The sequence below is a fragment of the Lepidochelys kempii genome, chromosome 1 (assembly GCF_965140285.1).
Source record: "Lepidochelys kempii isolate rLepKem1 chromosome 1, rLepKem1.hap1, whole genome shotgun sequence".
Lineage (NCBI taxonomy): Eukaryota > Metazoa > Chordata > Testudines > Cheloniidae > Lepidochelys > Lepidochelys kempii.
In genome coordinates, this window is record NC_136380.1 from 190,767,122 (window position 1) to 190,785,201 (window position 18,080).

Below are 18,080 nucleotides of genomic sequence, written 5' to 3' on the forward strand. Positions count from 1 at the left end.
AGAAATAAAATTCTAGCTTCAATGTTAAAGTAGGTCCCGTCCTCATTGACAACCCCTTGAGGAGTATCTAAAAGGTAGCTTCACAGAAATACTATTCTTATACCTAAGGTCAGCCCAGTCAACCAAGGACATCAAATATGAAGCGAAACTTATTTTCCCACACACACTGACATAAGCCTAGCCATGACAACTAAAAGGAAGGAGATTGCTGAGGACAAGATTTCTTTTAAAAATGGGTACCTAAGTTTAGGCTTCTAAGTCTGTCATTTTGCACCTGAACATCCGGTCTCATTTTCAGAAATGTTGGCCACCCAGCATTTCCCAGTGCACTTCACTTGGAGCTGCTGGATGCTCAGAGCTTTTGTAAACCAGGCCACTGAATCAAGTGCATAATAGACAAGGGACCCTAACCTTAGGAATCCTCACTATTTTCCACCTCTTTTCCCACCTCTGCAGCATGGGGAGCAGGTCACTTGTTTTGATCAAGTGAGATATACCCACATAATACTTTCCCTGCCATTGCAAGGGCCTTGAGCATTGATACACCTCAGCACCTCCACCTATTCTCTGCCTCTGGAACACGTTGTATCACACTGTAATACTTTGGTCTAAATGGGTTGTTGGATTTAGTGTGCAGCTGCTGGGTGGTGTTGGTGACCTGTGACATGGAAGAAGTCAGACTAGATGATCTGATGGTCCCTTCTGGCCTTAAACTCTGAATATTTGGACAAAGTATTGAGGCTTCTATACCTGGCATAAGTAACAATTACATAAGAAGTGAAATAACTAAGTATTTACCTCTGTTGGACAAGGTAAAGATCCAGAGAAGAGGACAACTGGTGAAGAGAACTGATTAAGATGATACAACCTACAAATGCTTGGAGGGAATAGATTTTTACTGGTAAAGGTTGGCAAACATTGATTTCATCATACACAAATCGAAGAAAAAATATTTCCATTAATGATAATCAAAACTTACAGATGGGCAAAGTAAGAAAAATGCTGCTTGAGAATTTAGTTTGAAGCATATTTACTTTGTACACTTTGACATGTGATGCTGACAATTTGGGTTTTAAATGGGTATAAGCTTTAACTTTTTTAATTCGTCATTAAATAATTATCTGACCCCCATAATTTCCCACAGCTGTGAAAATTTAAAATTGATAAAAAGAAAAAAAAATCTTATAAACAAACACTGATATTATCCATTGAAATAAAAAATAAATGAAAATTGAATTCTGACAAGCCTAAACATGTTCCTGTGTTATCTTTGGACTCAATTTATGAACTGAGTTAAAGACTTAAAATACTCACTGTTGGGGGGCCTACGCTTCCAAACTAGTTTTGCGAATAGGTCAGTGAGCCTTCCTCCCCCGCTTCAATGTAGAACTTCAATTCCTGTTCAAGGAGGTTTTTGGTTTTTATTTTGTTTTAAATGAATATTGTACTTCCAGCCTACAAATAATGTGTCTAAGAAGCTAGTCACAGGAACTTTCTGCTATTGGTCAATTATAATAAAATGAACCTCCTCTAACGCAAGGCTGAGTCTCCAACTGGCAGAACCAGATTCCTCAAGAGTAAAGTAACCAGTTTGCTCTTCTACTGTAGTACTACTTGCAAGGAGTCAGCTTTTCATACCACAGCTCTCTGAGATGCACCCTCCAGACCATTATTTAAGCACCAGGAGGAGCAGGCATGCAGAAACTGTTTAACAGAAAGGCACTCAAGACACATTACTTAAGCAAATGGTCAAAGTCATACTTTTCAGGATACACTGAATTTCACCCTTAGAAGTAGGATTCCAGCACCGAAGAACAAAACAAAACAAAAGACGACTGCCACCAGCACAGCATTATAAGGTAAACAGTTGGTTTTATTTTGCATTAACAGTTGCAAATATTACAGAAACAGTTTGCAGTACAGTTTAAAATGAAATAACTAAGTGTGAAGATACACAAATAGAGGCTGTCTCCCCTGCTCAGAATTTGACAGTGCTACTAGTAAATATGCTCTCAACAATTCTACTGCTCATGTATATGGATGCTAATTTGTGAGACAAGTTTTAATGCATAAATGTATTTTTCTGGAAGTCTGCCAGAATTACCTTAAAGGAAAGGACTTGCTTGTAATGTTTCAAGTCAGTAGAATCGTTAATTAGGAAGGTTCATGTTTTAAAACTGCGAGAGGCATACATGAAAACATACCTGAAGTGATAAACCAGCAGAGTGCTTCACTCAGTTTGTCAAATTAAGTTTACCAAGTGAAAAACTGCATACACAGAAGAGCACGCTTATTTTATTTTAATTTTATATTAAGATACTTGGGTTTCTTTTAAGATTGCATATTAACATTTACTTCTGCATATGTTAAAGTCAAAGCACTAAAACTTTTAGATCAATTAGGATTTTTATGATGACTAGAGCTTTTGAACTTTATTTGAAGAGTCATGGGAAAGGGCGTGTTTGTGCACATTTAGTAGTACTGACATCATGCATCTGGCATTTAAGAAAAGTATTGCTGATACACAGACGAGCATTCAGTAAAAAGTTCTGTTCACCTATAGGCAAAATCTGAATGTCTCATAATAATACAAAATAACTTACTCCTTGATTTGCCTATTTCTAAAATTTAAGACACCTGAGCCACAGAAACATGAATGCTACATGTTTCTGAAATCCAACAGATGGTTTAGTGGATTAATCCAAATATGGAAAGAGGACACTTTCACATTAATGTCATGTTGCACATTTCTGTATTTATATCTGAAGTTCCATCATACATGAAAGAATTTTACAAAACCAGTTTTACTTTTCTCTCTTTTTTTGCCCGTCTCTCAGCTTGGCTCAAGATCCAGTGATTTTCATGCATAAGTACAATGCTGAAATGTAAATACTGAAGGGGTTTATTGACTCCTATCTTGCCAATGGATTTTCTTTAAGTAGTATCTTAAAAACATTTCTATGTGGAATAATTTTTGTAAAAGCCTGTGACTACAGAACCTAAAATTTTGGACCCAATTTGACCTCACAAGATAAATCATGTATTGCCTTCAAATGTGATTCTCTCTAATTGATTCTAAAGCCTTTGTACTTCCCAAAATTCTAAAATACTGCCCATCAAAAACCACAAACAGTGAAGGGTACCACAAATTCAGAAAATGTACAGTATCAGAAATGCTAGCAATAGCAGAAGTAAATCAATAGGAATGGCTTTCCATGAGCAACAGTGGTTTCATTTACAGATCACGGATACTGGTCTCTCTCTCCCCTCCGCCAAGGCAGTGTATTAACCAAGATTCTTACCATATGTAATGGGAAAAACAAAGGAGAGGTACGTGCATGTGTATGCACAGAGGAGATCTGATCATAACAGTGATCTGCAAAGGAAAAGCAAGTCGGTTATGCTTTTCTGCACTTCATGGTATATAGAGGCAGCCTGAATTTATTACTTGTATTAATAATTCATAATTAAAATAAATGCATTTATGTATTTATTTTTTAAAAGGTGTTCAATTTGGTTTTGTTGTTGTTTATAACGTTAGAAATTCTGGTCTTCTCTACCTTGTTCTTCCTGCAAGGCCATATGGACAACAAATAGAATGACTTACTCCGACTAATACCAAGAAAGTGAAACCTCAGCAATTAAGACAGGAAAGGATTTTTATTTCCTGTTTACACTGTGTTTTTCATTTATGCCTATTTAACTCAAACACCCAGCCTAGAGTTGAGAGAAAAGATTTCTTTAGATTCCACATCCCTTCCCCTTCAACTAAGGGCTTAGTAAGTTCCCCTGCAATTTTTTAGTCTTCCAATGAAATCTCTGGCAAGGTCATAGAAGACAAGACTATATTGATGGTATTTCTAACATATAAAACAAACATACAAAAACTCACACTTTCAGTCCTCCTTATATATTATGACAGAACGAGAAAGCAAGCCTCTTTTGATTCCCATCTCCTCTCTTTGCAGAACACCTTTAACAGATATTAACCAAGTAAAATATTACAAAATTAAACTAGCTAATCTAAAACTGATTTTTAGCTATAAGTAGTCTCCTACCTTCTATTTCCAAAACAACAGACTCAGTTTACAGTATGTTCTGGATTTGCTGAGAAGTGTGACAGCCACATAATCCACCAGTGCTTTTTTTGTACTTACCAATAAATTGGCACTGGTATTTCTTTCTCAAATACAGTGAATTATACTACTTTACCTATCAAACTGGGCCTTCTGTACCTTCACTTTTAAAGCAGAACTCCCCTTTTAAAATAGTGAGTTATCCTGAAAAACGTGTTAGTCTGTATTTGCTAAAAGAAAAGGAGTACTTGTGGCACCTTAGAGACTAACCAATTTATTTGAGCATAAGCTTTCGTCAGCTACAGCTCACTTCATCAGATGCATACCTGATGAAAAACTGGTGGCATGATATGCCTTGAAGTAAGGTGCTGCAGTACCATCCACCTGCTATGGGGATGGAATGAAGAGTTTGTATACATGCATTTGGAAGGAGATTAAAGAGAATCAACTTTATCCAATTCAAGATTCCCCCCGCCAACTCCACCACCTCTAAGTATAGGATATACTTAGAAATATAATAATAATCTTTCTATGTCTTAGTTTTATTTGTAGCCATTTCTAGTGCAGCTCCTCTCTTAGGCTACCACTTGAAGTAATCATGCTAATGACAATTCTAACTCTTTTCAGAGTTAATAGCCGTGTTAGTCTGTATTCGCAAAAAGAAAAGGAGTACTTGTGGCACCTTAGAGACTAACCAATTTATTTGAGCATAAGCTTTCGTGAGCTACAGCTCACTTCATCTGATGCATACTGTGGAAAGTGTAGAAGATCTTTTTATATACACACAAAGCATGAAAAAATACCTCCTCCCACTCCACTCTCCTGCTGGTAATAGCTTCTCTAAAGTGATCACTCTCCTTACAATGTGTATGATAATCAAGGTGGGCCATTTCCAGCACAAATTTAGGGTTTAACAAGAGCGTCGGGGGGGGGGGTGTAGGAAAAAACAAGGGGAAATAGGTTACCTTGCATAATGACTTAGCCACTCCCAGTCTCTATTCAAGCCTAAGTTCATTGTATCCAATTTGCAAATGAATTCCAATTCAACAGTTTCTCTTTGGAGTCTGGATTTGAATTTTTTTTGTTGTAATATCACAACTTGTCTGTAATCGCGTGACCAGAGAGATTGACGTATTCTCCAACTGGTTTATGAATGTTATAATTCTTGGCATCTGATTTGTGTCCATTTATTCTTTTACGTAGAGACTGTCCAGTTTGACCAATGTACATGGCAGAGGGGCATTGCTGGCACATGATGGCATATATCACATTGGTGGATGTGCAGGTGAACGAGCCTCTGATAGTGTGGCTGATGTTATTAGGCCCTGTGATGGTGTCCCCTGAATAGATATGTGGGCACAGTTGGTAACGGGCTTTGTTGCAAGGATAGGTTCCTGGGTTAGTGGTTCTGTTGTGTGGTATGTGGTTGCTGGTGAGTATTTGCTTCAGGTTGGGGGGCTGTCTGTAGGCAAGGACTGGCCTGTCTCCCAAGATCTGTGAGAGTGTTGGGTCATCCTTTAGGATAGGTTGTAGATCCTTAATGATGCGTTGGAGGGGTTTTAGTTGGGGGCTGAAGGTGACGGCTAGTGGCGGTCTGTTATTTTCTTTGTTAGGCCTGTCCTCTAGTAGGAGACTTCTGGGAACTCTTCTGGCTCTATCAATCTGTTTCTTCACTTCCGCAGGTGGGTATTGTAGTTGTAAGAATGCTTGATAGAGATCTGGTACGTGTCATCGTCCGGACCCATGGAAAAGAAGCCCTTCAGGAATTCCACCATGATTTCAACAATTTCCATCCCACCATCAACCTCAGCCTGGTCCAGTCCACACAAGAGATCCACTTCCTGGACACTACAGTGCTAATAAACGATGGTCACATAAACACCACCCTATACTGGAAACCTACTGACCGCTATTCCTACCTACATGCCTCCTGCTTTCACCCTGACCACACCACACGATCCATCGTCTATAGCCAAGCTCTGCGATACAACCGCATTTGCTCCAACCCCTCAGACAGAGACAAACACCTACAAGATCTCTGTCAAGCTTTCTTACAACTACAATACCCACCTGCGGAAGTCAATCTCTCTGGTCACGCGATTACAGACAAGTTGTGATATTACAACAAAAAAAATTCAAATCCAGACTCCAACGAGAAACTGTTGAATTGGAATTCATTTGCAAATTGGACACAATTAACTGAGGCTTGAATAGAGACTGGGAGTGGCTAAGTCATTATGCAAGGTAACCTATTTCCCCTTGTTTTTTCCTACACCCCCCCCCCCCCAACGTTCTTGTTAAACCCTGGATTTGTGCTGGAAATGGCCCACCTTGATTATCATACACATTGTAAGGAGAGTGATCACTTTAGAGAAGCTATTACCAGCAGGAGAGTGGGGTGGGAGGAGGTATTTTTTTCATGCTTTGTGTGTATATAGAAAGATCTTCTACACTTTCCACAGTATGCATCCGATGAAGTGAGCTGTAGCTCACGAAAGCTTATGCTCAAATAAATTGGTTAGTCTCTAAGGTGCCACAAGTACTCCTTTTCTTTTTGCGAATTCTAACTCGTTTCACTTAGAACAACTTACCCTGTGAATCATTCCTGCCTCACTTCTGAATCCTATTCCTATTTACTGGGAGTGTTTTCTCAAAGCTCTCCACCCTGTACTATTTGAATCATGACTCATGACTTTGAAACAAACAGGCTCTATCCAGAGAGAACTCTGAGTTCAACACAAGGATTCCAAACTTCAGGCTGAAGGGTGGGCAGACAGACAGACAATAGATTGTAACTGGTATTTTCCTATGTCTATGCACAGGATTTAAACTATATGTAAACACGTTATAAAGGAGAAGGAACTGGAAACCTTCCACAGACAAAAGACTGAAGACTTAATAATCCAGCTCTAGCCTTGTAGAAATTGGGTAATGGGATATAAAGCCTTTCACCTGTAGCTCATTGGATTCTATTTGACCCAGATCATACCAAGAGCTAGTTGGGTGGCCAATGTAAAGAGAATTGGTGGGTTTAGTCTACTTCCTCATATAACTGTGTCCATAAAAACAAAAAACTTGTCAGCTTTGTTAGCAGTAGCATCTCAGGGGCCATGGGTTGGTTCATCATGAAGGTTTAAGATCTCTCTCACCCGCAAAGGCAGAGCAGTACAGAAAGTTACACTACTACTGCCTCTGCTATACTGCACTTGCATAGAGAACTTCATTGTGGAGTCAGCATACAGTTGATGTGTGCTCTTTGCACCGTGCCATTCTTTTGATAAAAATACTGAAAGTTGTCTGGAAAGCTCTCTCACATGACAGTAAAGCTCTGTTTCATGGTTACAATGTCAGCATTCTGGTCTGGCAGCTGTGAAATGGGACCAAGCACTAGTTGGCAATCTACAGAGTAAATTTTTAGTCTCCAGTTGTATAAGTCAGAAGAGCAAGCCTTGAATGGTCTAGGTAGCTACCAGATGCTACAGAAATTAAATGCATTGATTTCACCCATCTCCCATGCTACCCGGTTTTATTGCCCTCGAAGTATAGCAGTGGCTGAGCTTCCAAAATAGTCACCACTGCAGCGGAGGTTTGCCTAATTTTCATTGGGGGAGTTTTGTGATTTGCAGTTGTGGTATTATATTTGCAACAATCAAGTAAAGGTGCAACTACTCCATTTTGTAGCCACAAATGAACTGAAAAAAGGTCAGCATCTCCATTACTCATTTTGAAAACCCTGTCAGTTTTTTTTAAAAGAGGCACTGACAACATTAAGACATTTTTAAAGTTAGGATATTAGTTATGGTAAAAGCCACGTTAGAAACTTTAAAAAGCTCCATTCTGGTTTCTAATTAAGTTTATCCACTCCCATTACACAGCTTGCCTGTTTCGGCAGTTAGTAAAAGAGTGGTTTGTCAGTCTGGACTTCCAGGTGCAGTGTTCATTTAACAGCAAGAGGCCATCTCCAGGCTGTTAGTGTTGAGTTCTGGAAGTCCATACTGCATGCACTTCTCACTTTCCATTACCCAAAGAAACAGTGAGATACAGCACAAATGCTATCTTTATGCGTGGGAATTGTGATTGTTATTATTATTATGGCAATGTTTAAAATAAAGGATCCAGAACTTGCAGGTTCTAATCCAAATCCTGGTTTTGCCAATGACTCAATGTGTACAAGATACTTCACTTCTTATCTCAGTTTCCCCAACTGTAAATAGAGGCAATAAGATGTTTACGTCACAGGAACATGTGGAGAATCAGCTGTTATAGAGCACTTTGAAGGCATAAAAGCTTACACAGACTATAACTCACAACAGCCACCATTTCTTCCCATTCCACTAATGTTAGAGCTTCAGCCCATTCTCAACCCTGTACTATCTCAGCTGCTCACAATCCCCTCCTCCACCCAACATCTCAAGGCTAGCAATCTACAGTAATTCTCATGCTTCCCAGAACACAATGGCTTCACAAAATTCTGCAGTTCCCTCTCCTGGAGTTTACCAGTCCCTCAGAAATCCTAAAATCCTTACCATTATGTCCAAAGAAATCACTTTTTTCCCTGTATGTCACATCCAGAACCACCCAAACCCCCCTCAAACAACCCCCTCATTAATACCACTAGTCCTTCCAGCTCTTAAAGCTTGTTCCTTGTTTTCCCCTCAAACCTGTCCTCTACTCCGACTCCCAGTTTGACACACTGCACCCAATACCATCACTTTTCCTCAAAACCTACTCATGCTAATTGCCAAGTATCTAAATACACCCCTCTCTGCTTACAGCAGAGTCCTGTTCCAGGCACCCTCTATCAACAACCCTATAAGGAGTCAGTGGCAAAGCCTACCTGCAGCAAGCTAGGACAGCTGTATGGACAAATAGCCCCCAAAGCACTCGCTCTAGTATGATCCCAATTCCTTTGTGCCAGTTGGACATCACATTCTTAACGTAAGCCTCAAGCATCAGCATTTTTAACGTAAGCATTATTGCCTGCTACTGGTTACTTTTTCAACACAATGGACAACGATGTTGCACTATAAATAAGCAGTGCAGTTTAACACACTATAGCAACCTTCAGTATATAAAGCCTGTCATAGCGAGTATGTTTTTTCAGGCTGAACAACCTTCACAGAGTCCCTCTGTTTGCTACATTCCTTTTATTGCACAACATATAACACACACACAGAGAGATACCCAGAGTGTTTATCGTGAATAATTCATTTTTTACAATATGCACAAATGCAGCGTTTTAAAAATAGAAGCTGGTCTAACTGGACTGAATTTGGCATAGAAACAGAAAATGTGACCCGTTCCAATACAATTTAAGAATAGCTATTTTTCCATGAACATCAGCTCGTTTAACATTTTAAAGCAGTGACTTTTTTTTAATAGAGTAAAGATTCATCAAGCCTGCTTACCATTTTATAAACAAAAAAATTAGCTTGAAAATCCCGTAAGCAAGGTGTTTTAAATTAAAAAAAGAAAACCTATGCCTGCACTTAATTTTTCTTCTGTATCTACTTTAATGCAGCATTTGGGATAACGTCACTGGAAGATTTTACAGAAAAATGTTGAAAGCATAACAATTTTTTCTCCAATTCTGTGAGAAAATACACAAGCAAAGCTGCTGAACAAACTGAAAATTCAGATCTAATATAATTTTTCCCATGTGGAGCAAAAAGTATTTTAACTATAGGCATTTCAAATGTTGCACATCTCACTGAACCTATTCTTGCACTTCTAATATGAGACACCTAAGAATGACGACTTGGACTCTAGACCACACTACACTCTTAAAACTTTGCTCCCAGTCACTGTGCTCAAAAGTGACTGTCATGCAGGGTTCTTCTCTCTCATATAGTCTATAGCGTTGTTTCTGAACACAGTTGTAATATAGCTTGGAACCATGTTAGAAATGGATACCAACTGTGTTTACAGCCATTTAAAGCTGCACTGTTTGACTGAAAATACTGAGCACTTACACCGCTTGTTTTGAGCCACAGCATAAATGAGACTACCAGCAATTACACAATCTGCCTATCCCCCACTTCAACTTGTCAACTGTATTTACCTGAAACTTCTGACTCTGCATTTTTCTTAGTTGCCAACACACTGACAAGCTTAATTGGCAAGCAGTGTTTGCAGGCAGGGACTAGGCTGTTAGGATGTAAGATATGGAACTAAGTTTCAATTCCATTCCCACTAAGACTGTAAAGTAAAAGCACAAAGTCGTCCAATTATTAACAGCTATTTAAAGTGTTTTCCTCTTAACTCTGTGAGTTTAATATTTGAACACTAATTGCTCAGTCTGTGAGTGCATGGGGAAAGATAGGAGACTGGTATTCTGAATATTCCAGTACACAGTCCCAGGACATTCATACACTATCACTACATTTTCCTATAAAGAAGTGTGCGTTCACCAATTTGAAGATAATGTCACTCAAATACTTGGAAACTAAGACAGTTGTTTAAAGATATATAAAACACATACAAAATCCAAAAACAGTGTTTTTCTGCTATTGCATGTTTACACTAACAGAGTTGGCAGCCAACTTTTAATATGGTTATAACTGGTTTTGAAGAGGTAACATGGTGACTGCTTGTTTTAAAGTTTTCCAACAATTAACTGCAAATCATTCAGCTTCACAAAAGCTCTATCTTGCCACCCCATTACCACCAATGGTGTGCCCTTATAACTTGCCTTTTAATTATAGGCTTCTTAAATCATACTAAATTAACACGGGTCAACAGACGTGTTAGGTTATGCTAAAACAGATTTTCAGGTCACTTCTCTGAAGTTTTATTCAGCACTCCTGATTACTTTCACATGCCCCAATCTGAACTTTCCCTGAAGCAGTCTAAATGGTGCCAAGCAATTCTGAAACATTTCAAAAGAATGTTATCTCTAACAAATCACGTCTTCTACTATGGGCAGATGTACAGTAAGTTTAGCAATGCTAAGGAATTATTGTAACATGAATACATCATGCAAGGGCTTCTTTGCTTTGAGCAAAATAATGTTTTCCAGTAGATTAACAGGCTTGCCTGAACTTAAGTCTCTGTACATTACCAAAACACTGACACTGGTGGATTTGTTGGCTCTTAGAAAATTATTACATTGTATCACAAAAAACTATAAGATAGCAGCAAAAACCAAGAAAAAACAAGGAGAGCAGGGGAAGATTACCAATGCAAGGATACAGTATCTATCTCTTCTCCAATTACTTATGGCCCGCAGCAAAAAGTCTTAACACAGTTTACATTTATGGTTGGGTTTGATTTCCTGTTAAATCTTCCTGTGGACAGGCATATTTAAGTTTGTTGGAAATATATTCCCAAGCGTTTAGTTTCATAACTTTTCATTATGCAAAAATGTATTTAGGGACCTTAAGTGTAGACTAGGGATCAGAGAAACTACAACTGTACTATTATTTAAGGTGTTCACACTACTGTGTAAATATGTACAAAAGGTATGTTGCATACTGACAATTTATAAGAATCACTCCTTCACTGTCATTACGTGTGTCACTGCTTCGATGATATATAAACACACTGAACTTGATTGTTAAAGATCTTCACTTTTTTTAAAAACATCAGTATATTAAAAAGTTATCCTATCACCACCAAAAAAACAGCCAAAATGGCACTACATTCCACTAGTTTACACTTACTAACTGTGGAGGCAACTCTTTATGCAGTAACTCTAAGCAATTTTGAATTATTTGAAGGTTATAGAGTTGAATCTTGGCAGTATGATGGTGAACTCTGATAACGTTTTTAAAGCCCTTCTGTAATGTAACTTGCTTCATATATTCTAATGTGTTCTGATCTAATTGGTGAAGTTCATCTGAAGATTAACCTTGTGCAAAATGTAGACTTCAATTAAGAGCGGTGGGAAATTTTCAAGATAGGATGCAGTTGAACTCCCCCTATTAAGTCCATAGGAAGGGAGATGTAGTGTCCCAGTCTGCACAAATCCTCCATTTTTGCCACTAGTGAGAAGTTTATCCTAAAGGTAAAGGTAACAGAGAGTAAACCTACCAAAATGCTAACTGTTAGAACATTTGGATCATCTCTGTAGACGCAATGAAAAGGATTTCAGAGCCAAACAACAAACCATGACTGTAGTCATGGTAATGTGTATAATTATGTAAGGACCAGTGAACAATTTACAATAAGTTTTCATCATTTATCCTTTGTCACAGCAGGCAGTAATGACCTCTATAGCTAAGGACGCACAGAAGTTGATTTTACAACCCCATTATCACATGCTCCTCTCTTCCTTCAGTCTTTACCTCTTACTTTGAAATTTTCCATTCTTGCTTTTTGCCAAATGGTAAGTTTTTTGGAAAATTTGAGCAAAACATTAGTTATTTTTGAGTTCAAGGAGAGTGGGGGAGTGTTGTGTTTTTCTTCAGTGCACATGATGAGAAATTTCTACTAGCCAAACTTTAATAAAAACAGTACTACAGCACTAGTTGGCTGATATCTGAGTTGACATTCCAAATGTACATACCTGTTTTGCTGACTAGACCTATGGTTCCTGATCATTCACAGAAAAGATTATAAACATAATTTAATCCAGAAGTGATCTACCCTTGGTAATTTGTTGCTCTGTTACATCTAATGTAGACGTATTACATTGACAACTCGTTATCCTGATAGACAAAGCAGCAGTTTGGAATCAACATGAACAAATTTAGACATTAAAGAAAATCCTAACTTTGTTTAGATTAGATATAAACAATTTATTTTCCATTTTATATGTAGAATATATTTCCCATTCAACATATAAAGAATCTGTTAAAGAAAGCACTGAAAAGTCACTAACTTCACATTTAATGATGCTTGTGTAATTTACACTCCCAAGTGTAGTTATCTTCGGTTTATAATTTTAATATATTCCTCCTGTCTCAGACCTAGTATAATCAATGTTTAATTCCAGAAGAGTTTCAGAGTCATGTTGTAGATGTCCTCTGGAAAAATGTCTGGGCTGACTAAAGCTTTGAGACATTAAAATGAATTTTACACTAGTAGCTCCAAATATAAGGTCATCAGGTACTATACAACTTTCTCGTATTATGCTGTACTTGCACAAAAATCCTGAACTAGACAGTTACCCCAAGTCCTATTCCAGAGCAGTAGCTGGGAACGGAGATTCTACTGCAAAAACAATCCCATCAATTATTTTCTCCTTTGATGGGGGGGTGAGGGGTAGGAAGAGGAGAAGAAGGCTTAACAGCAGTAGCTCTGAAACAGCCACAAAAATGTCACTACATTAAAACATGTCAATTCCACATTTGAGATACCAGCCCATACAAGGTTTTTCACCACCCTGTTTAAGACTACCACTATTTGAAAGCCCCCATGAGTCTGTGAGCCAGCAATAAGCACAAGCAACACAAGCAGCCATCTGGGGCTCTGCTCCATGTAATGACCCGTACAGTATAACATTTAACTAAATACTTTAAAACTATTGCACACCAAAGACAGTGTAAGCTAAACATTCAAAGAAAGCTTCACTCCAAGAGTGCTGTTTTGTTAAAGTTGCGTCGTCAGACATTGGTTTCATTCCCTTTCAAAATCCTGTGTTCGTAACTCTGAGGTTCTACTGTAATTCTAATAAAGGCAGAGAAAATCTTCCAACTACACTACCATGAATGCTGTATGCACCAAATACAACTTACAGAACAATAAAGGAATTTTAAAAGTAGCTACCCTTAGTTTAACTATACAGGCCTTGAAGGAGGGGTTGGGGGGGGCAGAGATTTCTAAACCATGTTAAACAAAAGGCCTAAAATAGCTTTTCCAAACAAAAATGTTTCACTTTTAAAGGTCTAGCCTATAACATCCCAGGACTAGAAATTAAGGGCTGTGATGCCCATTGGGAAGCTGAGAATGGTATAAAACCCCTGTTCTAATCCTGCAAATTCAGAGCTATGCTAGTAGGAATTTCACCTCACACTCCAAGAATTCATATTAAAACGTAAATTTAATAATTTTTTTCAAACAATTTTCTTCCCAAACATGCCCTACCTTCATTTTCTAATCAATTTTAATTTCTAGATACCAAATAATAAAACTACTCCTGTCCCAGGACTGAACAGCCCATCTTGGACTTCAGGCCAGTGTACATTTAGGGAGTAAATTCTGCACTGAAAACACTGGGATATGCTCTTAACTGGCACCTGTTTGATTCAAGTCAAAGGCTTGTGGTTTTATGTTAACTGCAATTTATCAAATAGCTGTAATCACCAGATACAAGGTTTATTTAGTCAGATGCTCATATTCTCCCATTTGCTGCTTTTTTGACATCTTATCTCTGTGCACAGGAACAGCTCTCTGCCATCTGCATAGCCAGTTTGTGTGCAGATAATTGCTAAACAGGGATGTTGTTGTTGTTGTTGTTACATTTAGGATTACAGTGACTTCAACTCATAAGGAAAGACAAAGTTAGCCTGCTGTTCCTTGCATGACGGAAAAAAATGAAAGATCGCCTTCAAGAACTTAAACTGCGAGCAAAAGAACTGCAGCTAGCTGAAGAGAACAGCGGTGTGCCTGGGGTGAAGGAAGACTACCAAGTAGAGTTTGAACAGCAAGCTATTATTTATGAGAAAGAGCCCATAACTGAGAGGCACCTAAATGAAATCCAGAGACTTCAGGACGAGATTAGTAACTTGGCAGAAGATGTTCAAAAGTTTGGTCAGCAGCAGAAAAACCTCATGTCCTCAATGAGAAGGTTTAGTGTTATTAAAAAGGAGTCCAACATTACAAGAGAAATAAAAATTCAAGCAGAGCATGTAAGTAAATGCTTGGATGAACTGTCAAAAACAGTGAAGAAGTCTGAAAGCGAACACGGGCCATCTTCCGCTGTTGCAAGAATCCTTACATCTCAGCATGCATTCCTTTTCCTGCGTTTCCAAAACACCATGCTTTCATACAATGATGCTATAACAGCCAAGCAGGAGAAATGCAAGACATTCATTGTCCGCCAGCTTGACGTGGTTGGGAAAGAGGTCTCCGAGGAAGAAGTGAACGATATGCTTCAACAAGGAAAATGGGAGATTTTCAATGAAAATCTGCTTACTGAAGTCAAAATCACTAAAGCTCAACTATCAGAGATTGAACAAAGACACAAAGAATTGGTCAATCTGGAGAACCATATCAAAGACTTGAAGGAATTTTTTATTCAGATCTCGCTTCTGGTGGAGGAACAAGGAGAAATCATCAACAACATTGAAATGGGTGTAAACAATACTCAAGATTATGTTCAAACATCAAGAGAGAAGTTTAGACTCGCAGCCAGGTATAGAAAGAGAAACCTTTGTAAAACAATATGTTGCTGGTGTTGTCCACGCTGCAGATAACAAAAAGGGATGATTCTCAAATTTCGCAGGCTACCATTTTGCCAGTAGAACTTTTGGAGCAGCTCTGTGGGTTCCATTTACACTTCAGTTTGTTTCTGCTTACTCTCCCCACCTCGAGGGCTCTTTCCTTTTACCTCTGTGCATCTCACACTAAAAAAAAAAAAAATATCCTCTCTGTGCCCCTGCAAGTGGCTCTTCCTGGCAGAACTAGAGAAGTAGTACCTAGGGATTCTCAGCAGTTTTTCTGCTTCTGTTAGGCTGTGGTAGAAGTGTTACACTGGAAACACAGATGAAGTGGAAAGATCACCTTTTCTGATCCTACCAACCCAGAGTAATCCTGCTTTACAAGAGGTTGTCCAGTGGAGCTGGTGGGTTATCACAGTGACCAGTGTGATATAAAGGCAAGGTCATAGGAGGTTCCGCCAGTGGTGCTGGGAAGTATTAACAGTATTGCTAACACCAAACATTCAGAAGTCATGTGTCGGGCCCCAAAAACCCTGAGAGTGGCTTAGTTATGTTTTTTAAAAACAAAATAAGTTTAAGGTTATTTTTATTTGCCTTCTGGTTTTTGAGCCTTCAGCTTGCATCTGAGCCATGTTTTTAGGCTTTTCTCAACAACTATGAGGGCAAGCAATTTTTTTTTTTATTTTTTTTTAATTTGCAAGCTGAGATATCTATTTAATCACTTTTCTCCAGGAACTGAGGCTTTAAATTAAAACATCATATACAGCTAGAATCGTGGTAAAAATCAAAAGTGTTACCAACTGGAGAGGGGAACCACGCACATTTCTCCATTTATAAAATGTTTGAATTATATTTCTGTCCAGAGTGAATGTATGTGTCTATGATGTGTAATTAATGTGTCTATATCTTAATTATTTAAATATAAGGACTGAACCAAACAAAAGTTCAAGAAACCCTGCCTAAAATATTATTCTCATGAAGTGCACATTTTAACAACCACCACCTGTTTCCACAAGATCCCATGTGTTATAGATGTACATATTGCATTCTTATCTGTGAAAGAAATGTGTTATCAGTCCAGCTCTTCCTGCTAACACTGTAGGGATGTTTAATAAAACACTGTTTACTTCAAAGGAAAAAACGCTTCTATTTTTTAATATGGAATAAAGCCCAGGTTTTCAACAAGCTATGAAAATAATTTTCCATCTAGGAGGAACTAAATAGTGAAAGAATTTTGTTTCTGCTGTCCGTATTAGAACACAATAAGACAAATATATAATATATTGCCAAGGTTTTGAGAGGAAAGAAAAAAAACAGGCACAGGGCTCAAAATGTGTAAAGATCCCTGGTCATATTTTGTCAAGCAAAGGCTGCTATTAATTGATGAAAGTAGAACGTATATAGACATTGTGAGACTTTGATGTGGATCGTTTATGTTGGTTAGCCAAGGTGCTTGAAGTATATGTGCACAACTAATAAAAACACAAGATCTTGTTAGGGCAGTTTACTAGAACATAAAATGGGCTTTCTATAGCCGCAGAGTTATACAGAAACGCTAACAGACAAGGAAAATACATTTTGGTTAGAAAAGTGCGTTAGACAGTCATGATTGTGTTATGCAACTATTTGATACATTAGCAGCTACAGTCCCTCATTAACAAAATAGATCGCAGAAAAGAAAAATAACTTTCTGCCTTGAAAATACAACATTTCCCCTTGCCCTACCCAGCAATCTATTATAAGTCTCAAGGGCTATCACTGACATTTTTATGAAATTTACTCTCATTGCCATGCTTTCAAGCACTTAGAGAGAGAAGATCATTTTTAATAATGCCAGCAGGCTGGATATTTGTCTACATAATATGAGATCTAGACCCTCCCTCCCAATTAGAGCACAGGGGAATTTATGCACAAAAGAAGAAAAACCATTAGCATTAGAGATCTGTTTAAACTGCTACGACATCGATGAGAGAACTGACCCATATGAATCACATGAACACAAGTCTTACTTTCTATTACTCTAACTTATTTTCCACTGCTATTCACTGCATATAAAATATTGATTAGCCATTTAAGTGTTCCAACACTCTTACAAGACCTACGTTAGCAAAACAAGCTTAGCAAATTAAGCAGTAGTGTTGTATGGCAAAGAAAATGTAGTAGGTCAATGTCTTTAGATACTACTTCTAGCTATGGATAAAATAAAAAGCAGATGCCAACAGGATCTAGAGAGAGATGTCTTAAAAGGACATTAAACTCCAAGACATAATTATTACTGATAACCACATTCTGACGGGTTCCCCCTGGAGTGCCACTTGGAACTGGTGTAACACTGAGCCAGCCTGTGCTCTGCTGTGACAAGCTGCAGACCCGCTCTCGGTCTCACATTTTCACCAGCAGACATACACGTAGGGACACACCCAGCTGTTGTAACATGCAAAAAGGCTTTCTGACTACCCCATGCATGGGAAGGCTTCAGCAAAGGAACTACCCAGATACTCAAGTGCACACCCCCCTCTGGAGTGCAAACTGAAAATTACACCGTCTTACGCTGCACAGAGAACTGTACAGCGTAAGCTCATGAAATTCACTCCTTCCCTCAATGTGGGGACACACATGCAACAGGTTTTTGCCCCCCAGTTATGAATTCCACACACTGGGTTATGACCAAAACAAAACAAGT

At 38.4% G+C, this 18,080-nt stretch overlaps 2 protein-coding genes across 12 annotated transcripts in view; one reads left to right on the forward strand and one right to left on the reverse strand.

The window, feature by feature from the left end:
- The window catches only part of ARL13B (ARF like GTPase 13B), an 80,404-nt gene that overhangs the window by 41,159 nt on the left and 21,165 nt on the right, over positions 1-18,080 (reverse strand). The gene's annotated exons all lie outside the window — the stretch shown is intronic.
- Positions 1,591-17,626, forward strand: STX19 (syntaxin 19). Its single transcript, XM_073305598.2, has 2 exons — positions 1,591-1,859; positions 14,484-17,626. Exon 2 carries the CDS (start codon positions 14,552-14,554, stop codon positions 15,431-15,433), a length of 882 nt encoding a protein of 293 aa, XP_073161699.2. The 5' UTR covers positions 1,591-1,859; positions 14,484-14,551; the 3' UTR covers positions 15,434-17,626.

Excerpts from the sequence above, each read along its gene's own strand:
- STX19 (XM_073305598.2), top strand. The coding sequence starts at position 14,552 with ATGAAAGATCGCCTTCAAGAACTTAAACTGCGAGCAAAAGAACTGCAG.